Source organism: Scyliorhinus torazame, chromosome 4 (genome assembly GCF_047496885.1).
Source record: "Scyliorhinus torazame isolate Kashiwa2021f chromosome 4, sScyTor2.1, whole genome shotgun sequence".
NCBI lineage: Eukaryota > Metazoa > Chordata > Chondrichthyes > Carcharhiniformes > Scyliorhinidae > Scyliorhinus > Scyliorhinus torazame.
The window spans coordinates 370,460,483-370,485,826 of record NC_092710.1 but is presented as its reverse complement, the minus strand read 5'-3'; the positions used below and the strand labels follow the sequence as shown (position 1 = coordinate 370,485,826).

The 25,344-nt window shown below is 51.1% G+C and overlaps 1 protein-coding gene across 1 annotated transcript in view; it reads left to right on the top strand.

Annotated features, from left to right (window-relative positions):
• The window catches only part of LOC140411535 (uncharacterized), a 30,493-nt gene extending 24,890 nt beyond the window's left edge, over nt 1–5,603 (top strand). The window contains exons 4-5 of the mRNA XM_072500622.1: nt 949–1,123; nt 4,961–5,603. Coding sequence (XP_072356723.1) covers nt 949–1,123; nt 4,961–5,183 — 398 coding nt within the window. The 3' untranslated portion in view covers nt 5,184–5,603. The remainder of the gene's footprint in view (nt 1–948; nt 1,124–4,960) is intronic.
• Nucleotides 5,604–25,344: the final 19,741 nt, after the last annotated feature.

The following is a 25,344-nucleotide window of genomic DNA, read 5'->3' as shown; positions in this document are numbered from 1 at the left end:
TGGCTTGACAAAGACGAGGGGGGTAATGTGGAAGGAGAGCTGTGCAACGGATGTGGAGGAGGTGTAAGGTCTCGTGTCGGCAGGGGGGGTTGTGGGGGTTGTAGGGCTCGGGGATAGGGAGGGGGGTGAGGGGGGTAGGGCTCGGGGGGCAGGGAGGGGTGTGTGGGGAAGGGCTCGGGGGGGCAGGGAGGGGGGGTGGTGTAGGGCTCAGGGGCAGGGAGGGGGGTGGTGTAGGGCTCTGAGGGCAGGGAGGGGAGTGTGGGGAAGGGCTCGGGGGGCAGGGAAGGGGGTGGTGTAGGGCTCGGGGGGCAGGGAGGGGGGTGTGGTGTCGGTGTGCTGATGTGCATCACTGTAAACACACAAGGGGTTCATGTAAATACTCTGCAACTAAATAAACACTAGCGGGAGCTGACAGACATTCAACCGATAGGTCAGTAAGATAGGACACGTCCAATGAGCTGTCAAGACACCCAGAGGTGGCACTACCACAAGGTACCCATATAAAAGGACACTCAGAGAGACAGGGGCAGATCAGGAAGCATCACACTCACCGCATGGCTGAGAGCAGACTGGTTAGTTAGACTGAGTTACTATAGCAAGATGAGCAGGAGAGTCGAACTCAAGGAGGAGAATTGTTAACTGTTCAATAAATGTGTTAAACCATCTCCAAGTCTGAACCTTCCTTTGTCAGAGCCGACATCAAGGAAGCAGCTTATGCTACATGAAGAAGCAGAACACAACAGTCGACACTCACACTGCGAGTGGGACCATGCTGGTCACATGCTGCTCTCCATCCTGGCAACTTGGGCATTTGCATATTCCCTTAAAGTGATATCACAACATTTTCCACATGTCACCAAAGTGACCCTGCCCCCTGACCTGTAACCTCTGACTATCTATCAGCTGATCACCCAGTTAAATGCTGTAACAGTGTCTCTCTGTCCACAGGTACTATTGTTCCTCTCTCTGCACCTTGGGGAGTTTTTGGATACGTGAAAAATGGCGAAATACAGCAGAGATTCCGAGTATTTCTTGTGATAGTTCCTCAAGTCACCAACCCGCCTCAACCAACAGATCCAACAGTTGAAATAGTAACAGCCCCTCCTGTTTGGTTCTATGGCAGGTGAGTTTAGTGACTGATATATTGTGATTGATGTTCCTTTCTGTCAGCTCTTGTATCAACATCAGCCCGGGGAGCAATTCTCCCATTTTGAGACTAAGTGCTATTTTGTGGGCAGGAGCGTGAGCAGGAACATGGGCAGGAGCATGGGCAGGAACATGGGCAGGAACGAGGGCAGGAGCGTGGGCAGGAACATGGGCAGGAACGAGGGCAGGAGCGTGGGCAGGAGCAGGGGCATGAATGTGGGCAGGAATGTGGGCAGAAACGTCGGCAGGAGCTTGGGCAGGAACGTGGGCAGGAGTGTGGGCAGGAACATGGGCAGGAACGTGGGCAGGTATGTGGGCAGGAACAAGGGCAGGACCGTGAGCAGGAGCGTGAGCAGGAGCGTGGGCAGGAGCAGGGGCAGGAATGTGGCCAGAAACGTGGACAGGAGCGTGGGCAGGAACGAGGGCAGGAACATGGGCAGGAATGTGGGCAGGAATGTGGGCAGAAACATGGGCAGGTGTGTGGGCAGGAATGTGGGCAGGAATGTGGGCAGGAACATGGGCAGGAGCGTGGGCTGGAACATGGGCAGGAACGTGGGCAGGAGCGTGGGCAGGAATGTGGGCAGAAACATGGTCAGGAACGTGGGCAGGAATGTGGGCAGATACATAGGCAGTAGCGTGGGCAGGAACATTGGCAGGAATGTGGGCAGGAATGTGGGCAGGAATGTGGGCAGGAGCATGGGCAGTACTGTGAGCAGGAGCGTGAGCAGGAACAAGGGCAGGAACGTGGGCAGGAGCGTGGGCAGGAGCAGGGGCATGAATGTGGGCAGAAACAGGGGCAGGAGCGTGGGCAGGAACGTGGGCAGGAGCATGGGCAGGAACGTGGGCCGGAGTGTGGGGAGGAGCATGGGCATGAGCATGGGCAGGATTGAGGGCAGGAATGTGGGCAGGAACGTGGGCAGTAACATGGGCTGGAGCGTGGGCAGGAATGTGGGCAGCAACATGGGCAGGAATGTGGGCAGGAACATGGGCAGTAGCATGGGCAGCTACATGGGCAGGAACGTGGGCAGGAGCATGGGCAGGAATGTGGGCAGGAACGTGGGCAGGAGCATGGGCAGCTACATGGGCAGGATTGAGGGCAGGAATGTGGGCAAGAACGTGGGCAGTACTGTGAGCAGGAGCGTGAGCAGGAGCAGGGGCATGAATGTGGGCAGCAACGTGGGCATGAGTGTGGGCAGGAACATGGGCAGGAATGTGGGCAGATATGTGGGCAGGATCACGGGCAGGACCGTGAGCAGGAGCGTGAGCAGGAACGTGAGCAGGAACGTGAGCAGGAGCGTGGGCAGGAGCGTGGACAGGAATGTGGGCAGGAGCGTGGGCAGGAGCGTGGGCAGGAGCGTGGACAGGAACGTGGGCAGTAACGTGGGCAGGAATGTGGGCAGAAATATGGGCAGGAGTGTGGTCAGAAATGAGGGCAGGAATGCGGGCAGAAACATGGGCAGAAACATGGGCAGGAACAAGGGCAGGAATATGGGCAGGACTGTGGGCAGGAGCATGGGCAGGAGCGTGGGCAGGAATGTGGGCAGGAACGTGGGCAGGAACATGGGCAGGCGCGTGTGTTGGAACGTGGGCAGGAGCGTGGGCAGTAACGTGGGCAGAAACGTGAGCAGGAGTGTGAGCAGGAGCGTGAGCATGTGCGTGAGCAGGAGAGTGATCAGGAGCGTGAGCAGGAGAGTGAGCAGGAATGTGGGCAGAAATGTGGGCTGGAACAAGGGCAGGAATATGGTCAGAAATGTGGGCAGGAACATGGGTAGCAACGTGAGTAGCAACGTGGGCAGGAACGAGGGCATAAATGTGGGCAGGAACATGGGCATGAACGAGGGCAGGAACATGGGCATGAACGAGGGCAGGAACATGGGTAGCAACATGGGTAGCAACATGGGCAGGAATGTGGGCAGGAAAGTGGGCAGGAAAGTGGGCATGAAAGTGGGCAGGAACGTGGCCGCTTGCCGGAAAACACTCTGAATCTTCCCACCCATCATTAATTATTCACCTGGGTGTTTTCCGCTGTTTTCAGCAGTGGGTCAGGCCTGGATGGTGTGTAGTCCGCCCTCCTGCCTGGGTGTCATATTGAAAAGATGTCCAACAACACTGAGCCATGTTGACAAAAGAAGGTGGACCTCCTGAAAATGCAGATCGATTTCCAGCAACATTGGTCACCCAGAAACAGGCCAGCAGAAGGACCCCCTCCAGAACACATGATACGGAAGATCCATGGTCCCAATCTCCCCCAACCCACTGCTGTGGTGCTCCAGGGTCCAGGGTTGAGGGCGCTCTCCATCCTCAACTCTGTGGGCAGCGCCAGGCATCCTGACTTTGGCACACTACATTGTGAAGAATGTTTCTCACACTGGCGTTTTTCCCGCCGGAATGGCAGAGAATCTATCCTGGGCGGGCACCCCGAGGTCCCTCTGCTACTGCACTCTCTTTAGATCTGAGCCATTAAGTCTGGATAGACTCTCTCCACCCTTTCTGTAAAATGCATCACCTCACATTTCTCTGTGTTAAACTCTATCTGCCACTTGTCTGCCCATTTGGCCAGCTTCTCGATGATCTTACCCCAGCTGGGGACTAACTCAGTCTTCTTCAAACTTTTTTTCCGGGGACCCATTTTTACCAACCGGCCGACCTTCGGGACCCAGGCCAGCCGACCTTCGCGAACCATGCCGGCCGACATTCGCGACCCACGCTGGCCGACCTTCGCGACCCGCGTCGGCCGACCTTCGTGACCCACGCCGGCCAAACTGCGCGAGCCACCATTTTCTCTTCCCTTGTTTGCTGCTGATAAAAATGGAGGAAATGGTTTTGGGTCCCTTTGGCCCTCGTACGCGCTCCTCCAATGGAATCTGTTGGATGAAGGTGAAGCCTTCCGGTGTGGGAAAGTATGGAGTCTCCATCTGTCCAAAATTCCGCACATTTTTCCTGTAAAATTTGATCAAATAAACCCCCCCCACCCGAACTTGTAAAAATAAAAAAAAATTAAAAGAATAAAATAAATGAAAAAAAAAATTAAATGAATAAAACCCCCCCGAACTTGTAAAACAAAAAGCTGCGACCGTTTAAAAAAAAAACGGCCGCACTGCACATGATCGCCATCGATCTGACACGCATGCACAGTGCATCGATCTGACACGCATGCACAGTGCATCGATCTGACACGCATGCACAGTGCATCGATCTGACATGCATGCACAGTGCATCGATCTGACACGCATGCACAGTGCATCGATCTGTCACGCATGCACAGTGCATCGATCTGTCACGCACGCACAGTGCATCGATCTGACACGCATGCACAGTGCATCGATCTGACACGCATGCACAGTGCATCGATCTGACATGCATGCACAGTGCATCGATCTGACACGCATGCACAGTGCATCGATCTGACACACATGCACAGTGCATCGATCTGACACGCATGCACAGTGCATCGATCTGACACGCATGCACTGTGCATCGATCTGACACGCATGCACAGTGCATCGATCTGACACGCATGCACAGTGCATCGATCTGACACGCATGCACAGTGCATCGATCTGACACGCATGCACAGTGCAGCCGCTTTTTTTGAACATGTTCGCAGCCATTTTGAAGGCCGCTTGCAGCCGGCGTGATTAACAGTCGCGGTCGCTCCCCCGCGTTTGACAATGCCTGGAATAACTGACTGGCGGAGGCGACTCAATGGGCTGAATGGTCAACTCCTGTCCCTGTTGTCCTGGCAACCGACTTTCCAAACAGGTTTTGTCAGGAGGGTAAAAATTAAAGTCCTCTGTTCTTAATTCTGTTGCAGGGCTTTTGACACGAAAGTTGATGAACAGCAAATGGAAGAGCACCTGTTTCAACTAATGAAGGATCTGGAACAGGACAACCAATCCTTCGATAGCACATATTTCATCATGGATATTTTTACCACAGACGGGCTAATGGGAATGGGTTTTGAAAAGACGGGAGAATCAAGGTTTTCTGGAAGGTTCTGTTGCTTTTCTGAACATGAAACAGTGAGATATGCTTAACTCTATTCTAAAACTGTTTAACTTTCCATTGGGTTTAATCTGGAATACTGAGCATAGTTTTAATCTCCTTACCTCAAGACGGTTATATTTACCTTTGAGGGAACGCAATGTCTGTTCATCAGACAGGTTACGTCTCTGAGTCAATATTGGCATTTTGGACAATTCCACCAATGTCCATCTCCAAATCCCTGTGACCCTGTTTAGAAATATTGCCCACTACTGGCAGTTAGTAATTATGACTCCCACACACACACTGCAGCATTTATTCTAGATTCAAAATTATTCAGCGACATTCATATCAACAGTGAACATTTCTTCCTCATTTCCATACACTGTCCCATTGATTATTTAGCTCAATGATTCTAAACAATGTTCTTTTCTCGATGTCCAGTTTCTCCCCACATCGTCCGGTCATCTTGGTTCTGACCTGGGGGTGGACCGTTTTGTCTGCCTCAAAATTAAATAAAAACAGAGACTCTTCAATCCGCTCCACCATTCAGGAAGATCATGGCTGATCTTCGACCTTAACTCCACCTTCCCACACTGTCCCTCGAGTGTGTAATCTGTCTGATAAACAGGGAATGCACTCCCACTAAACCCGGTTCATCCACCCTTAACTAAGGAGCCCAAACATCACCACATCATATTCTACCTGCCATGTTCTTAACCACTCACTTAACCAACCAAATGTGGAGCAAACACGTGATCGTCCACCCACACGTTAACCGTACATGTGACTCCAGCCCTGATATATTTGACTGTCTCTGAGTCCCGCCTGCTCTATTTCCCCTTAATATTATTTATAATTAGGTTTCCCTTCAACGTCTGAAATTCATTGCTGAACACGTCTCCACACTGCACAGATACAGGGCAAAACTCAATTGTACCGGGTGGTGGGCCCTCTATTGGGGAACGGAGATTAATCACTGCACTAATTTGCTTTTTCTGTAATCTTGCTTTCAATGAATTGTGAGACTGAGACTGAGATGGTCCTACTGTCAGATATAGTTCCAGAATTTTCTATCTTCACACAGCCATGGAATATATTCATATTTATCCATCATACTGCCCAGAATGTTTCAAGTTGATGTGAAAAGAGTTGGGATTTGTGACAGAGCACAGAGTATTGAAGCTGTTAAATGTGAAATCATGGAGTGATCAGATGTGGGACTGTTCCTGGGCTCTCTCACTCGGAGTTAGTTCCAGATGGAATTATTTAATTACGAGGGAATGTTTAAACTGTAAAGAGACAGTGTGTTCACCATTTGTAAAATAATGAGATTTTCATCACATCATCGGGAAGATTTTGCTTCAATGTTTGAATAGTTCTGTGTCCTGTGCTCTGAAATATAATGGGAATGGACCATATAACAGACTGTGTGGAATAGACACTGGACACTGTAGGAAGAACACGTCACTCACTGGAGAAACCTGCTAATGGAGACCACACCCTGTGTGGGCAGTAAAATATTCCCTTTTCCTGCCAGTCCTGAGAATCAAACACTGGACATTGTGGTGGGGATGATTAAAAAGGTTGTTTCTCAACCCGGTTTGGTCTGACTCAGATCAGTCCAAGTTCAGGAAACAGATGGGCCCAGGTAAGGAAAGTGAAAGTGGGAGTTTTGTGACCCAGGTGTGAAGCAGCTTAAAACTGGTCCTTAAACCGGAGAAAGAATCCCAGTTTAAAATTAGAATCCAGAGACTGAAGATGGAATAAAGTTTCCATTCAGATCGCCTCAAACCCACACTGGGAGCTGACTTTGGGAATATCGACAGACTGAATCTGTGACTGAGAAAATGATCGATTCAGATCTGACTGCCGTTAACAGGTGACCCATTCACAGGTTTGTCTGGTGCAGTAAATAATCCATCGTCTTCTAGTCTTTGTTTGTCTTTTGTTTTTCAAACTGCTGGGAATGGATTCTCACTGTGAAATAAAGAGGGTGATGCATTTACACATTTGGTCTCGTGTTAGATTCTTCCTCACAAATAAATCTGGGTCACTGATCACATCACTAGTTTCATATCAGATAAACTCTCCACATTTCAGTGAAATGATTCTGTGAAGATGTTGAGGTGTAAAGTTAAAGAATGAAGAGACAGAGAGTAATTCATTGGGAGATGTGACAATTGGAGAGTGGAAACATTCTCTCCACATCCACTCTATCCAGGCCTCGCAGTATCCTGTAAGTTTCAATAAGATCCCCCCTCATCCTTCTAAACTCCAACAAGCACAGACCCAGAGTCCTCAACCGTTCCTCATACGACAAGCTCTTCATTCCAGGGATCATTCTTGTGAGCCTCCTCTGGACCCTTTCCAAGGCCAGCCCATCCTTCCTTAGATACAGGGCCCAAAACTGCTCACAATACTCCAAATGGGGTCTGACCAGAGCCTTATACAGCCTCAGAAGTACATCCCTGCTCTTTAGCCCTCTTAACATGAATGCTAACATTGCATTTGCCTTCTTAACTGCCGACTGAACCTGCACATTAACCTTAAGAGAATCGTGAACAAGGACTCCCAAGTCCCTTTGTGCTTCTGATTTCCTAAGCATCTCCCCATTTAGAAAATAGTCTATTGTTATGGGTCAGGGTTTAGGGAACCCCAAAGTGTATCATGGAGTTCACCTGACCCACAACCATTAATAGATTGTGGTATGGGGAGCACACGGCCCACTCTACAGGCGTGGTACAGCAGAAATGGAAAAGGATTTTTAAAAACAAAACAATGATTATTGTATGAACTCAAGTTAACCTTTCTAAAACAAACAGTGAACATCTTAGCAGCCAGTAAATCAAACACCCCCCCCAAAGAATACAACACTAAGTAACCCTACAAGCTGCCTTTTGACATTCAAAAGACTTAACAAACCTTCAAACAGGAGCACATTAGGTTTACATTCAATATTGAGACCTTTTACAATTCTGGGTTCACCAAATGATTCATAGATAGTCTTTGGATGGCAGACTTCAGATGCAGCTCACTGAAAATACACAGACACAGCCAAGTTTTTTCTCAAACTGAATCTAAAAAGCAGAAGTAGAGCTCAGCTCCACCCACACTCTGACATCACTCCAGTAACATGAGCAGATACATTTCTTAAAGGTACATTTCTTCAAAACTCATTACTTGAAGGCACTCTCACATGACACCTCCCCCCAAGAATAAAAAAATAAACCATGAACTTCAAGATGGTTTCATTTTTCACCTTTGCACTATCCTTTAAGAAATGCACACTGTAAATACACTTTTCGTTTAAAAAAAAAACAACACACTCAAACAGGTATAATAATATAGTCCATTTTTTTTTCGTTCTTCTTCCTCCAACTGAAATCTTTCTCGATTGACAGTCCCTTTGAACAAGAAGGTCTCTGCACGATCTGTCCATTTCTCTATGCCTCAGCATTTCTGTTTAAAGTCAGATACTTTAGTTCAATCTGAACACAGAGTCCCTTGTAATTCTCCAACACAGGAGCATTGGTTATCGCAGCTTTCAGGCAGTCAAATGCCTGTTGAAAGTCCGCTGTCCATTGAAATTTTTCACGTTTCTTACGCAAGTCCATCAGTGGAGCAATCACGCTACAATATGTTTGCACAAATGTTCGATCAAATCCACTCATGCCAAGAAATCGCATTATTTCCCTTCGTCTCGAGGGTATCGGAAACTCCTCAAGGAAAATGTTTCGGGCTTTTCCAAATTCACTTTTGGCTAGGTTTATCACCAAACCCGCCTTTTTAAATGTTTGTTAGTTAACCGTTGAAATGTGGCTGGGGTGTTTTTCATGCCAAATGGCATAATTTTGAATTGGTATTTACCACCTGGAGTCACAAAAGCTGAAATCTCCTTCGCCCTTTCGGATAAAGGTACCTGCCAGTAACCTTTAAGTAAATCCAATTTGGAAATAAAAGCGGACTGCCCCACTTTCTCAGTGCAATCCTCCAAACGTGGGATAGGATAAGAGTCCCTTCTTGTAACTGCATTAACCTTTCTATAGTCCACACACAACCGTTGGGTACCGTCTGGTTTTGGTACCATCACTATGGGTGAGCTCCATTGGCTGCAACCCACTTCAATTATGCCATTTTGCACCATACTCTCAATCTCTTTGTTAACCTGTGCCAATTTTAAAGGATTAAGTCTATATGGTGTTGTTTGATTGGAACAGCATTTCCCACATCTACATCATGTATAGCAATTTTAGTACTTCCCAATTTACCTCTACAAACTTGCCCATGTGATATCAATAACTCTTTCAGGTCAGTTCATTTTTCCCCTGGAAGGTATCTCAACAATGTCTCCCAATTTTTAAGAACAACCTCATTTTTCAATTTAATTTGAGATGTGTCAAATTCACAGTCATCTGGACTTGTTTCGTCACTTTGAGTTAGAATCATTAAAACCTCCTCCTTTTTCTCCCCATCCCTTTCAAAGTACCTTTTAAGTATATTCGCATGACACACTCGGTGAGTCTTCCTTCTGCCTGGTGTTTTTCCCACATAATTCACCTCACTTAATTTTCTTTCAATCTGATAAGGTCCACAAAACCTAGCTTTAAAAGGTTCACCTACCAGTGGTAACAACACTAAAACTGTATCTCCACTGGCAAAACTACAAACTTTGGATCTCTTGTCTACCCGTTTCATCACATTTTGTGCAACTTTCAAATGTTGTCCAGTCAATTCACCTGCTCTATTTAATCATTCCCTCAAATTTGAAACGTAATCCAATCATGTAATTTCCGATTTCTCACCCACCAATTTTTCCTTAATCAATTTAAGTGGTCCTCTTCCCTCATGACCAAAAATTTGTTCAAAAGGACTAAATTTGGTTGACTCATTAGGTGCATCCCTAATTGCAAACAGTACGAATGGAATTCCTTTATCCCAATCCTCTGGACAATCTTGACAATAAGCCCTCAACATTGTCTTTTATGTCTGATGCCACCTTTCTGATGCTCCCTGTGATTCTGGATGGTACGCAGTTGATTTAAATTGTTTTATTCCTAAACTGTCCATAACTTCTTTTAATAACCTTGAGGTAAAATTTGATCCTTGATCCGATTGTATTTCTGTGGGTAGTCCATGTCTAGTAAAGAATTTAAGTAACTCCTCCACAATCGTTTCAGCTGTAATATTACGTACTGGAATGGCCTCTGGAAACCTAGTAGACACATCCATTATAGTCAAAAGATATAGATTCGCACTTTTTGTTTTAGGAAGCGGTCCTACGCAATCAATTAGGGCCCTTGTAAAAGGTTCCTCAAATGCTGGAATTGGTATTAAGGGCGATAGTTTTATCACTGCTTGAGGTTTCACTATCACTTGACATGTGTGACATGATTGACAAAATTTAACTACATCTTTATGTAGTCCAGGCCAATCAAAATGTTTCTGGATTTTGGCTTGAGTTTTCCTTATTCCCAAATGACCTCCCACTGGTACCTCATGTGCAACTCGCACCACCTCCTTTCTATACCCTACCGGCAATACGACTTGATGAACGTCTGCCCACTTTTCATCCGCCTGCATATGTACAGGTCTCCATTTTCTCATCAAGACATGACTTTTACGGTAATAACACTCTGGTTTACTCTCAGATTCCTCTTCCGTATATGCTTTCTGATATATCCGTTTTATTTCTACATCTTTCTGTTGTAACTCCGCCAATTTTCGCCTCCGCCTCATCCTCCACCTGTTCTTGTTCTTTTTCAACCACCTGATCAAAACCGTTTCTGGTAATTGCACTTCAACGTCATCTTCACTCTTTGATTTCTCCTCTTGTCTTCACCTGTGACTTTGCGACCTTGTTACTACACAATCCGGGCAAATCCCAGGATATTCGTCCTTCAACCCTTCAGTTGTCTGATTTTCCAGTGGATAAATCTCCAGGGCCTGATAATCTTCATCCTGCAGTACTTCAGAAATGGCTCCAGAGATCGAGATTAATTGGTGGTCAGTTTGCTAAAATTCTTTGGATTCTGGAATGGTTCTTACAGATTGGAGGGTGGTGAATAGAACCCCGCTATTCATAAAGCCCATTCTCAAGGATTTCATAGCACAGCATTTGGAAAGCAGAGGTACAATCAGACAAAGTCAGCATGGATTTCTGAGAGGGAAATAAATCATGCTCGACAAATCTACTGGAATTCTTTGAAGATGTAACTAGCTGGTCTGATTAGCAAGTTTGCGGATGATACTAAGATTGCAGGAGTTGCGGATAGTGATGAAGATTGTCAGGGAATGCAGCAGGATATCGATAGGCTGCAAAATTGGGTGTTGAAATGGCAGATGGAATTTAACCCGGACAAATGCGAGGTGATGCATTTTGGGAGATCCAACTCAGGTGGGAGCTATAAAATAAATGGCAGAACCATCAGGAGCGTAGAGAGAGAAATCTGGGCCTGCAGGTCCACAGATCCTTAAAAGTGGCAGCACAGGTAGAAATGGTGGTAAAGAAAGCAGATGACATGCTTGCCTTCATCGGACAGGGTATCGAGTATAAAAGCTCGCAAATTATGTTACAGTTATATAGAACGTTGGTTAGGCCACATTTGGAATACTGTGTCCAATTCTGGTCACCGCACTACCACAAGGACGTGGAGGCTTTGGAGAGAGTCCAGAAAAGGTTGACCAGGATGTTGCCTGGTATGGAGGGTATTAGCGAAGAGGGGAGATTGAATAAACTGGGATTGTTCTCCCTGGAGAGACAGTGGCTGAGAGGCGACCTGACAGAAGTTTATAAAATTATGAGGGGTATAGATGGGGTGAACAGTTGGAGGCTTTTTCCCAGGGAGGAAATGACAATTAAAGGGGGCACAAGTTCAAGGTGAGGGGGGAAAGGTTCAGTGGAGATGTGTGGGGGGAGTTTTTTACACAGAGGGTGGTGGTGGCCTGGAATGCACGGCCAAGTGAGGTGGCTGAGGCAGATATGTTCGAGACCTTTAAGTCATATCTGGATGGGCACATGAACAGACGGGGTATAGAAAGATACAGGCGGTTGATCTAGATAGGACACGTGACTGGTCCAGGCTTGGCGGGCCGAAGGGCCTGTTCCTGTGCTATACTGTTCTTTGTTCTTGTTTTTTGTTCGTAGAGCTGACCAGGGAGGACCGGTGGATGTGGTTTATTTAGACTTTCTGAAGGCTTTCCACAGTATCACATAGCAGATTATTATGTCTAGTTAAAGTGTGTGGGATTGCGGGTAGTGTCCTGAGATGGATAACAGTCTGGTTAGCAGACAGGAAGCAAAAGATTAGGATAAATGGGTCTTTTCCCAATTGGCAGACAGTGAATAGCGGGGTACCGCAGGGATCTGTGCTAGGACCCCAACTGTTCACATTATATATTAATGATTCAGACATTATCTCCAAATCTGAGGGCGGTATGGTAGCCTAGTGGTTAGCACTGTTGCTTCACAGCTCCAGTGTCCCAGGTTCAATTCCTGGCTTGGGTGACTGTCTGTGCGGAGTCTGCACGTTCTCCCCATGTCTGTGTGGGTTTCCTCCGGGTGCTCCGGTTTCCTCCCACAAGTCCCGAAAGACGTGCTGTTGGTGAATTGGACATTCTGAATTCTCCCTCTGTGACCCGAACAGGCGCCGGAATGTGGCGACATGGGGGTTTACACAGTAACTTCATTGCAGTGTTAGTGTAAACCTACTGTGACACTATTAAAGATTATTATTATTACGATATAAAGTTGGCTGGGAGGGTGAGCTGTGAGGAGGTTGCAGAGACAGGCTGAGTGAGTGGGCACATGCCTGGCAGATGCAGTATAATGTGGATAAATGTGAGGTTATCCGCTTCGGGAGCAATAATAGGAAGGCAGATTATTATTTGAATGGGTGTAAATTGAGAGAGGCGGATACTCATCAAGACCTTGCTGTCCTCGTGCATCAGTCGCTGAAAGTAAGCGCGCAGGTACAGCAGGCAGTAAAGAAGGCAAATGGTATGTTGGCCTTCATAGCGAGAGGATTGGAGTCTAGGAATAGAGATGTTTCACTGCAATTGTATCGGGCATTGGTGAGGCCACACTTGGAGTATTGTGCCCAGTTTTGGTGTCCTGATCTGAGGAAGGATGTTCTTGCTATGGAGGGAGAGCAGTGAAGGTTAACCAGGCTGATTCCTGGGATGGCGGGACTGTCATATGAGGAGAGACTGAGTCGGTTAGGATTATATTCATTGGAGTTTAGGGGCGGGATTCTCCGCAATCGCCGCGATGTCCGCCGACCGGTGCCAAAAACGGCGCGAATCAGTCGGGCATCGCGCCGCCCCAAAGGAGCGGAATCCTCCGCATCTTGAGCGGCCGAGCCCTAACCTTGAGGGACTAGGCCCGCGCCGGACTGATTTCCGCCCCGCCAGCTGGCGGGAAAGGCCTTTGGTGCCCCGCCAGCTGGCGCGAAACTGACTTTGCCGTGCGGCGCATGCGCGGGAGCATCAGCGGCCGCTCACGGCATCTCTGAGCATGCGCAGTGGAGGGGGTCTCTTCCGCCTCCGCCATGGTGGAGACCATGGCGAAGGCGGAAGGGGAAGAGTGCCCCCAGGGCACAGGACCGCCCGCGGATCGGTGGGATCGCGGGCCAGGCCACTGTGGGGGCACCCCCGGGGCCTGATCGCCCCGCACCCCCCCCCCCAAGACACCGGAGCCTGCCCTCACCGCCTTGTCCCACCGGGAAGAGAGGTGGTTTAATCCACGCCGGCGGGACAGGCATTCCAGCAGCGGGACTTCGGCCCATCGCGGGCCGGAGAATCGCCGGGGGGGGGGGCCCGCCAACCGGCGCGGCGCGATTCCCATCCCGCCGAATATCCAGTGCCGGTAAATTCGGAAACCAGCGGGGGCGGGATTCATGCCAGCCCCCGGCGATTGTCCGACCCGGCGGGGGGGCGGAGAATCTCGCCCTAGAAGAGTGAGAGGGGATCTCATAGAAACTTATCAAATTCTAACAGGATTAGACAGATTCCGAAAGAACGTTCCCGATGGTGGGGGAGTCCAGAACTAGGGGTCATAGTTTGATGATAAGGGGTAAACCTTTCAGGACTGAGGTGAGGAGAAATTTCTCCACCCAGAGAGCGGTGAATCTGTGGAATTCACTCCCATAGAAAGTAGTTGAGGCCAAAACGAGAGTCACTCGGGATGATTTAAACTAGTACGGCAGGGGGTGGGAACCAAAACGTTAGCTTAGAAGGTGTAATAACTGAGGGGAAATAGAGAACAAAAATAAGAGAACAACATCACCCTCAGGCAGAGCAGAAAAGGTGACGAGTGTGAGACGGGAGGTGGTCAATGCAGGACTGAGGGTGTTGGACCTAAATGCGCGCAGTATACGGAACATGGTAAATGAGCTTGTTGCACATATTGAAATTGGCCGGTACGATGTTGTGGGCATCACAGAGACGTGGCTGCAAGGGGATCAGGGCTGGGATCTAAATATCCAAGATATGTGTCCTATCGAAAGGACAGGCAGATGGGCAAAGGGAGCGGGGTTGCATTGTTAGTAAGGAATGAAGTTAAATCGATAGCAAGGAGCGATATAGGATCAGAAGGCAGAGAATCTCTGTGGGTAGAGTTGAGGAATCGCAAAGGTAAAAAGACCCTGATGGGAGTTATGTACAGGCCCCCGAGCAGTAGTCAGGATGTGGGGCAGAAAATAAATCAAGAGATAGAAAAGGCAATATTACAATAATCATGGGAGACTTCAATATGCAGGTGGACTGGGAAAATCAGGTTGGTCGTGGATCCCAAGAAAAGGAATTTGTGGAATGTTTAAGAGATGGGTTTTTTGACCAGCTTGTGACAGAGCCCACGAGGAAACAGGCAATTCTGGATTTGGTGATGTGTAGTGAGGCAGACTTGATTAGGGAACTTAAGGTGAAGGGAAGTGGTTAGCACAGTTGCTTCACAGCTCCAGGGTCCCAGGTTCGATTCCGGCAGAGGACAACTAAAAAAGCAACAGGGGGGGACGAAGATGAAATATGAGTGCAGGCTAGATTGAGAGGTTGAGTAAACTTGATTTGTTCTCACTGGAACGAAGGTGGTTGAGGGGCGACCTAATAGAGGTCTACAAAGTTATGAGTGACATAGACAGAGTGGAAAGTCAGAGACTTTTTCCCAGGGTAGAGGGGTCAATTGCTAGGGGGCATAGGTTTAAGGTGCGAGGGGCAAGATTTAGAGGAGATGTACGAGGGAAGTTTTTTACACAGAGGGTAGTGGGTGCCTGGAACTCGCTACCGGAGGAAGTGGTGGAAGCAGGGACGATAGTGACGTTTAAGGGGCATCTTGACAAATACATGAATAGGATGGGATTATCGGGATACGGACCCCGGAAGTGTGGAAGATTTTAGTTTAGACGGGCAGCATGGTCGGTACGGGCTTGGAGGGCCGAAGGGCCTGTTCCTGTGCTGTACTTTTCTTTGTTCTTTGTTCTTTGTTCTAGCTAGTAATATTAAAGAAGATCGGAAGAGATTTTTTCAATATATAAAAGGTAAGAGAGGCAAAAATAGACATTGGGCCACTGGAAAATGTGGCTGGAGAAGGAAAATAGGAAACAAAGAACTGGCAGAGGAACTGAATAGTTACTTTGCATCAGTCTTCACGGTGGAAGACACCAGTGGGATGTCAGAGCTCCAGATCCAGGGGGCAGAGGTGATGCAGTGACCATTACTAAGGAGAAGGTTTGGGGAAACTGAAAGGTCTGAAGGTGGATAAGTCACCTGGACCGGATGGACAACACCAAAAGAGATAGCTGAGGAGATAATAATAATATAAGAATCGCTTATTGTCACAAGTAGGCTTCAATGAAGTTACTGTGAAAAGCCCCTAGTTGCCACATTCTCAGCCTGTTCGGGGAGGCTGGTATGGGAATTGAACCCATGCTGCTGCCCTTGTTCTGCATTACAAGCCAGCTGTTTAGCCCGCTGTGCTAAACCAGACCCTTGTGGAGGCATTGGTGGTGATCTTTCAGGAATCACTGGAGGCAGGGAGGGTCCCAGAGGACAGGAAAGTGGTTAATGTAACACCCCTGAAAAAGAAGGGAGGGAGGCAGAAGACAGGAAATGATAGGCCGGTTAGCCTGACTTCGGCCATTGGTAAGATTTTAGAGTCTGTTATTAAAGATGAGATTGTGGAGTACTTGGAAGTGCACGGTAAAATAGGACTGAGTCAGCACGGCCTCGTCAAGGGAAGGTCATGTCTGACAAATCTGTTAGAGTTCTTTGAGGAAGTAACAAGGAAGTTAGACAAAGGAGAACCAGTGGACGTGATTTATTTAGATTTAAAGAAGACTTTTGACAAGGTGCCGCATAGGAGACTGTTAAATAAATTAAGAGCCCATGGTGTTCAGGGTAAGATTCTGGCATGGACAGAGGATTGGCTGACTGGCAGAAGGCAGAGAGTGGGGCTAAAGGGGTCTTTTTCAGGATGGCAGCCGGTGACTAGTGGTGTGCCTCAGGGGTCTGTGCTGGGACCACAACTTTTCACAATATGCATTAATGATCTGGAAGAATCTGTTGCTAAGTTTGCAGATGATACAAAGATCTGTCGAGGGACAGGTAGTATTGAGGAAGCAGGCGGGCTGCAGAAGGACTTGGACAGGCTAGGAGAGCGGGCAATGAAGTGGCAGATGGAATACAATGTGGAAAAGTGTGAGGTTATGCACTTTGGAAGGAGGAATTTAGGCACAGACGATTTTCTAAATGGGGAGATGCTTAGGAAATCAGAAGCACAAAGGGACTTGGGAGTCCTTGTTCACGATTCTCTTAAGGTTAACGTGCAGGTTCAGTCGGCAGTTAGGAAGGCAAATGCAATGTTCGCATTCATGTCAAGAGGGCTAGAATACAAGACCAGGGATGTACTTCTGAGGCTGTATAAGGCTCTGGTCAGACCCCATTTGGAGTATTGTGAGCGGTTTTGGGCCCCATATCGAAGGAAGGATGTGCTGGCCTTGGAAAGGGTCCAGAGGAGGTCCACAAAAATGATACCTGGAATGAAGAACTTGTCATATGAGGAACGGTTGAGGACTCTGGGTCTGTGCTTGTTGGAGTTTAGAAGGATGAGGGGGGATCTTATTGAAACTTACAGGATACTGCGCGGCCTGGATAGAGTGGATGTGGAGAGAATGTTTCCACTCTCCAATTGTCACATCTCCCAATAAATTACTCTCCGTCTCTTCATTCTTTCTCATTCTTTAACTTTACACCTCAACATCTTAACAGAATCATTTCACTGAAATGTGGAGAGTTTATCTGGTATGAAACTAGTGATGTGATCAGTGACCCAGATTTATTTGTGAGGAAGAATCTAACACGAGACCAAATGTGTAAATGCATCACCCTCTTTATTTCACAGTGAGAATCCATTCCCAGCAGTTTGAAAAACAAAAGACAAACAAAGACTAGAAGACGATGGATTATTTACTGCACCAGACAAACCTGTGAATGGGTCACCTGTTAACGGGAGTCAGATCTGAATCGATCATTTTCTCAGTCACAGATTCAGTCTGTCTATATTCCCAAAGTCAGCTCCCAGTGTGGGTTTGAGGAGATCTGAATGGAAACTTTATTCCACCTTCAGTCTCTGGATTCTAATTTTAAAATGGGATTCTTTCTCCGGTTTAAGGACCAGTTTTCAGCTGCTTCACACCTGGGTCACAAAACTCCCACTTTCACTTTCCTGACCTGGGCCCATCTGTTTCCTGAACTTGGACTGATCTGAGTCAGACCAAACCGGATTGAGAAACAACCTTTTTAATCATCCCCACCACAATGTCCAGTGTTTGATTCTCAGGACTGGCAGGAAAAGGGAATATTTTACTGCCCACACAGGGTGTGGTCTCCATTAGCAGGTTTCTCCAGTGAGTGACGTGTTCTTCCTACAGTGTCCAGTGTCTATTCCACACAGTCTGTTATATGGTCCATTCCCATTATATTTCAGAGCACAGGACACAGAACTATTCAAACATTGAAGGAAAATCTTCCCGATGATGTGATGAAAATCTCATTATTTTACAAATGGTGAACACACTGTCTCTTTACAGTTTAAACATTCCCTTGTAATTAAATAATTCCATCTGGAACTAACTCCGAGTGAGAGAGCCCAGGAACAGTCCCACATCTGATCGCTCCATGATTTCACATTTAGCAGCTTCAATACTCTGTGCTATGGAACAAATCCCAACTCTTTTCACATCAACTTGAAACATTCTGGTCAGTATGATGGATAAATATGAATATATTCCATGGCTGTGTGAAGATAGAAAATTCTGGAACTATATCTGTCACTAGGACCATCTCAGTCTCAGTCTCACAATTCATTGAAAGCAAGATTACAGAAAAAGCAAATTAGTGCAGTGATTAATCTCCGTTCCCCAATAGAGGGCCCACCACCCGGTACAATTGAGTTTTGCCCTGTATCTGTGCAGTGTGGAGACGTGTTCAGCAATGAATTTCAGACGTTGAAGGGAGACCTAATTATAAATAATATTAACGGGAAATAGAGCAGGCGGGACTCAGAGACAGTAAAATATATCAGGGCTGGAGTCACATGTACGGTTAACGTGTGGGTGGACGATCATGTGTTTGCTCCACATTTGGTTGGTTAAGTGAGTGGTTAAGAACATGGCAGGTAGAATATGATGTGGTGATGTTTGGGCTCCTTAGTTAAGGGTGGATGAACCGAGTTTAGTGGGAGTGCATTCCCTGTTTATCAGACAGATTACACACTCGAGGGACAGTATGGGAAGGTGGAGTTCATGTCGAAGATCAGCCATGATCTTCCTGATTGGTGGAGCGGACTTGAAGAGTCGCTGTTTTTATTTAATTTTCACAACAGGCATTGCGTTCCCTCAAAAGGTCCTTCTTGAGGTAAGGAGATTAAACTATGCTCAGTATTCCAGATTAAACCCAATGGAAAGTTAAACAGTTTTAGAATAGAGTTAAGCACATTCCACTGTTTGATGCCATGAAAGATACAGAACCTTCAAGAGAACCTTCATTCTCCTGTTTTCACAAAACATATTGCCATTACCCCATGTGTGTTAAAATAAGTGATGTCAAAAAATGTGCTATTGAAGGGCTGGTTGTCTTGTTCCAAATCCTTCAGTAATTGAATCACAAGTTCTTCAGTTTGTTGTTCATCAACCTTCTTGTCAAAAGCCCTGCAACAGGATTAAGAACAGAGGATTTAATTTTTATACTCCTGACAAATCTTGTTTGGAAAGTCGGTTGCCAGGACAACAGGGACAGGAGTTGACTATTCAGCCCATTGAGGCGCCTGCACCAGTCAGTTAGTCCACAGCTGGAGTAAGACCATCGAGAAGCTGGCCAAATGGGCAGACAAGTGGCAGATAGAGTTTAACACAGAGAAATGTGAGGTGATGCATTTTACAGAGAGGAAGGAGAGAGTCCATCCAGACTTAATGGCTCAGATCTAAAGAGAGTGCAGTAGCAGAGGGACCTCGGGTTGCTCCCCCCAACCCCAGGATTGATTCTCTGCCATTCCGTCGGGAAAAACGCCAGTGTGAGAAACATTCTTCACAATGTAGTGTGCCAAAGTCAGGATGCGTGGCACTGCCCACAGAGTTGAGGATGGAGAGCGCCCACAACCCTGGACCCTGGAGCACCACAGCAGTGGGTTGGGGGAGATTGGGACCATGGATCTTCCGTATCATGTGTTCTGGAGGGGGTCCTTCTGCTGGCCTGTTTCTGGGTGACCAATGTTGCTGGAAATCGATCTGCATTTTCAGGAGGTCCACCTTCTTTTGTCAACATGGCTCAGTGTTGTTGGACATCTTTTCAATATGACACCCGGGCAGGAGGGCGGACTACACACCATCCAGGCCTGACCCACTGCTGAAAACAGCGGAAAACACCCAGGTGAATAATTAATGATGGGTGGGAAGATTCGGAGTGTTTTCCGGCAAGAAGCCACAGCAGGAACATTCCACATTCCCACCCACACCACAGCACTTAGTCTCAAAACGGGAGAATCCCGCCCCAGGCTGATGTTGATACAAGAGCTGACAGAAAGGAACATCAATCACAATGGGCGTCATTCTCCGACCCCCCGCCGGGTCGGAGAATGGCCGTTGGCCGCCGTGAATCCCGCCCCTGCCCCCGCCCCCGCCGAAGTCTCCGAAGGGAGAAAAGTCGGTGGGGCGTTAATGGCGCCGCTGCCGCGGAGAATGTCACGGGTCTGCGCAAGGCAGCCGATTTTCGGCCTGCCGATATTCTCCCTTCCGGATGGGCCGAAGTCCCGTCGACGTGATGACCGTTCACGTCGACGTGAATCAAACCTCCTTTTCATCGGCGTGACCCGGTGCTCCAGGTTCACGCCGACCAGCGAGGAGGTGAGTGACGGCCTGGGGGGTTGGCTCTGGGCAGGAAATGGCGTGGCCGCAGACTGATTGCGTGAGGAGAGGTGTGTCTCGGCTTGTGTGTGTGTGTGTGCGGCGGGGGGGGGGGGGGTGGTTAGAGTAGGCTGGGCTCCGGGGGAGTGCCGGGAGGGGGTCCGTGCCGGGGTGGAGGTTGGGGGTTGGGGGGGGTCCGTGCTGGGGTGGAGGTTGGGGGTTGGGGGGGTCCATGCTGGGGTGGAGGTTGGGGGGGGCGTCCGTGCTGGGGTGGAGGTTGGGAAGGGGGTCCGTGCTGGGGTGGAGGTTGGGGGGGTCCGTGCCGGGGTGGAGGTTGGGGGTTGGGGGGGGGTCCGTGCCGGGTGGAGGTTGGGGGGGGGGTCCGTGCTGGGGTGGAGGTTGGGGATTGGGGAGGGGGTCCGTGCCGGGTGGAGGTTGGGGGGGGGGTCCGTGCTGGGGTGGAGGCTGGGGGTTGGGGGGGGTCCGTGCTGGGGTGGAGGTTGGGGAGGGGGTCCGTGCCGGAGTGGGTGATGGGAGGGCAAATGAGTTGGTCCACCTGGCCAGGTGCCAGCCTCCAACAGTTGGACCCATGCGGTCCATGCCACCTGGCAGGGGGGAGGAGGGGATATGGGCAATGATGACATGTCGTCGTTCCCCTCCCCCCCACCAGGCCGTCATGTTTTCAGACCATCCAGCGATGTTGGCCGCCGTGGTGGCAGCCGCTCATGTCTATGTTGCCCTGGATGAGGAGGAGGAGGAGGAGGAGGAGCGTGCCAGAGAGGCGGCGCAGGCTGCCGCAGAGGGGCAGGCGGCAGCCGCCCAGGCTGGAGGGACACCTGACCGACAGGACGAGGAAGGGGAGGAGGACGTCGCGGCCCCACGGCAACGGAGGCACCCGAGGGCGCCCCGTGTGTACCGGCCCCGGCAGTCATACCAGGACCTCACGGACCGGGAATGCAGGAGGAGACTCCGGATGAGCCGGGAAACCGTGGCACACATCTGCCACCTGCTGGCACACCTGTCACCGCGTGGCACTGGCGAGGGACACCCTCTCCCCGTGTCCGTCAAGGTTACGGTGGCCCTGAACTTTTATGCAACAGGGTCATTCCAGGCACCGAGTGGGGACCTGTCCGGCATATCGCAGACATCGGTGCATCGGTGCATCCGGGCAGTGACAGATGCCCTTTATGCCATGGCGCACCGCTACATCCGCTTCCCCGTGGACCGGGCCAGCCAAGATGCCCGGGCCGTGGGCTTCTCTGCCGTTGCCGGGTTCCCCATGGTCCAGGGCGCGATCGATGGGATGCACGTCGCCGTGCGGCCACCTGCAGAGAACAGGGCCGTGTTCACTAATAGGAAGGGGACCTATTCAATGAACGTACAGGTGGTCTGCGACCACCGCATGATGATCCTGCACGTCTGCGCCCGTCACCCAGGCAGTGTACACGACTCATTCGTGTTGTCGCGGTCATCCATCCCCGACATGTACGAGGGACGCCATCCCCGGCTGAGGGGCTGGTTGCTGGGCGACAGGGGCTACCCATTGCGATCGTGGCTGATGACGCCTATACGGAGGCCACGCAATGAGGCGGAGAACCGCTACAATGATGCCCATGTAGCGACAAGGGGAGTGATCGAGAGGTGCTTTGGCGTGCTGAAGATGCGTTTCAGGTGCCTGGACCTCTCTGGGGGCGCCCTCCAGTACCAGTCAGATAGGGTCGGCCGCATCATTGTGGTGTGCTGCGTCCTGCACAACATAGCCCAGCAGAGGGGCGATGTGCCGCAGGCAGAGGAGGGCGGAGTGGAGGAGCAGCAGGAAGAGGCCCAGTCCTCCCCAGATGGAGGGGGATGGGGGCAATGGTCAGGGCAGACGGGGTAGACACAGGCGGGTGGCTGTCCACCGTTACCGGCTGGCCCAGCGGGCACGGGACAGACTGATAGCCGCCCGCTTCACTGACTAGATGGGCGTGGGAATCGGGTAGTATGGCCACAGACCGCACACCATGGCAACAGCCGACCACCCACACCCCCCACCCATCCACCCACCCAGCACCCTCACCCCCCTCCCCAACCCCACACACCCCACCCGCATGCACACCACCCCCCCCCATTGCCGATCCACCTGCGGCACAACGGGCCGGGCTCACACAGTTGCGGGTGGACGCGTGTCTATCGCAGGCCATGGAGGATGATGACAACCCGCCTCCGATGAGCTCCTGGCTCTACATCGTTGGACTATGTCTGACCCATGGCCACAGTACCACCATCCACCCGGACCATCCCTGCATGCGGCTGTGACACTGCAGCGCACTGTCCCGTCCTCTGCCCGGGGGATGTTGATGGCGGCCCAGGGGGAAGGGGGCAGACTCACCTGGGGCTGAGGTAAGACCACCCGTCACACACACACTTGCGCTCAACGTACATGACACGCCCGCACACTTTGGACAGAGCACAAAGGCAGCTTCGGTAGGTGTAACATTGACTTTAATAACCAAAGGAGTTCATGCACGTGCCCTAGCCCCTAAAACTCATCTGTGCCCTGCACCCGTGCCAACTTACTCAGTGTCTAATTGTTTGGCCTTACGGGCCCTTTGACTACGTCTACGTGGTTCCCCAGACGGTACAGCAGAACTGGAGGTGGACTCCTGTGATTCCTGCCCTCTGACACTGGATCCCTTTGGCGGCCGTTTCCTGGGGCGTCCTGGCCTAGATGGGCCAGGCTGCGGCCCGGGCGACTGGGATGGCGAGCTGCCAGCCTGTCCTGCCCGTTGCCCACCCGATGCACCTGGGACGGAAGGGGGGGAGTCCGAGGTGTCGCGGTGTACCGGGACCTCCCCTACAGAGGGAGCCGGGACGGACCACACCACCTCCTCCTCCCTCGGGGTGCCCGATGGCCCCCAGGCCTCTACATGGGTGGGGGATGCGAACGGACTGGCCATCCGACGCGCCCCCGACATCTGGCGCTGCCAGTCCTGGAGGCCCGTGCTGGTATCGACAGGGGTCTGCAGGTTTGCAGCCATGGAGCCCAGGGGGTTGTCGAACCCTGTCTGTGACAGTGCGACGCCAGCTCGCACATGGCCACTGGCGCCGATGCCCTCAGCGATGGCCTGCAGAGACTGGGCCATGGCCTGCAGAGACTGGGCTATGGCCTGCTGAGACTGGGCAATGGCCTGCTGAGACTGGGCCACTGCCTGCAGAGACTGGGCCACTGCCTGCAGAGACTGGGCCATGGCCTGCTGAGACTGGGCCACGGCCTGCAGAGACTGGGCCATGGCCTGCAGAGACTGGGCCATGGACTGCAGAGACTAGGCCACTGCCTGCTGAGACTGGGCCATGGCCTGCAGAGACTGGGCCATGGCCTGCAGAGACTGGGCCATGGCCTGCTGAGACTGGGCTATGGCCTGCTGAGACTGGGCCATGGCCTGCAGAGACTGGGCCATGGCCTGCTGAGACTGGGCCATGGCCTGCAGAGACTGGGCCATGGCCTGCAGAGACTGGGCCATGGCCTGCAGAGACTGGGCCATGGCCTGCAGAGACTGGGCCATGGCCTGCAGAGACTGGGCCATGGCCTGCTGAGACTGGGCCATGGCCTGCAGAGACTGGGCCATGGCCTGCAGAGACTGGGCCATTGCCTGCAGAGACTGGGCCATGGACTGCAGAGACTGGGCTATGGCCTGCTGAGACTGGGCCATGGCCTGCTGAGACTGGGCCATGGCCTGCAGAGACTGGGCTATGACGTTGAGCGCCTCTGCCATCTGGCGCTGGCACTGGCTCATGGCCTCCTGTGAGAGGGCCGCCATTTCCTGGGCCACAGACGCCGCCTGCACGGAAGGCCCCAGGCCTCGCAAACCGTTCCCCATGTCTGACACCGTCGCACCCATTGCCTCCACCGTGGACGCCACCCGTGCGGTGTCAGCCTGGGTGGCACGCATGACCGGGACCACTCCCAGCTCCTGGACGCGGGTGGACTCCTCCACCTGCGACCGCAGCCGCCGCAAGCCACCCGTCACCCTCTTCGCTCGTCTCCGGGTCGGTGGTTGCATCGGATCTATGTGTGGGTGTGGTAACTGCAGGAACCCGGGATCCATCTGGGCGGCAGATGTTCGCTTGGCCTGGGCTGCCCTCCGACCGCCCGGTCCCTCTGCTGCTCCTACCTCCACCTGCTGTACCGGGACGGCTGTGTTGTGCGCACCAGTGAGTGTACCAGACGCCTCATCACTAAAGTGCCCAACCGTGGTGAGTGTTTCTGCGATGGTGGAGGGTGTTGGTGACAGCAGTGGCGTTGTGTCGTGCTCTTCGTCCCACTCTGAGTCCATGGCACTTTGGGGTGGGGGTTCGTCTCCACCCATCCACTCTGAATCACTGTCCGGTATTTCGTCTTCCCGGGTAGGGGTGTCCTGGGTAGTGCTGTCCCGGGTAGTGCTGTCCCGGGTAGTGCTGTCCCGGGTAGTGCTGTCCCGGGTAGGGGTGTCCTGGGTAGTGGTGTCCCGGGTAGGGGTGTCCTGGGTAGTGGTGTCCCGGGTAGGGGTGTCCTGGATAGTGGTGTCCTGGGTAGTGGTGTCCTGGCTCGGATGGGACGGGGGCCTGTGGCTGCCCCCCTCATCGCTGGGTGGTCGCTCCCGCACGTGACGGGGGTGTCGTCTCCCTGTTGCTCCAGGTCTCTCCGTCTCCCGTGGTGTGCGAGGGGCATCCTGCGGGCGTCGCATGCTGGAGGGTGCGGGTCTCTCCGTCTCCCGTGGTCTCCGAGGGGCATCCTGCGGGCGTCGCATGCTGGAGGGTCCGGGTCTCTCCGTCTCCCGTGGTCTCCGAGGGGCATCCTGCG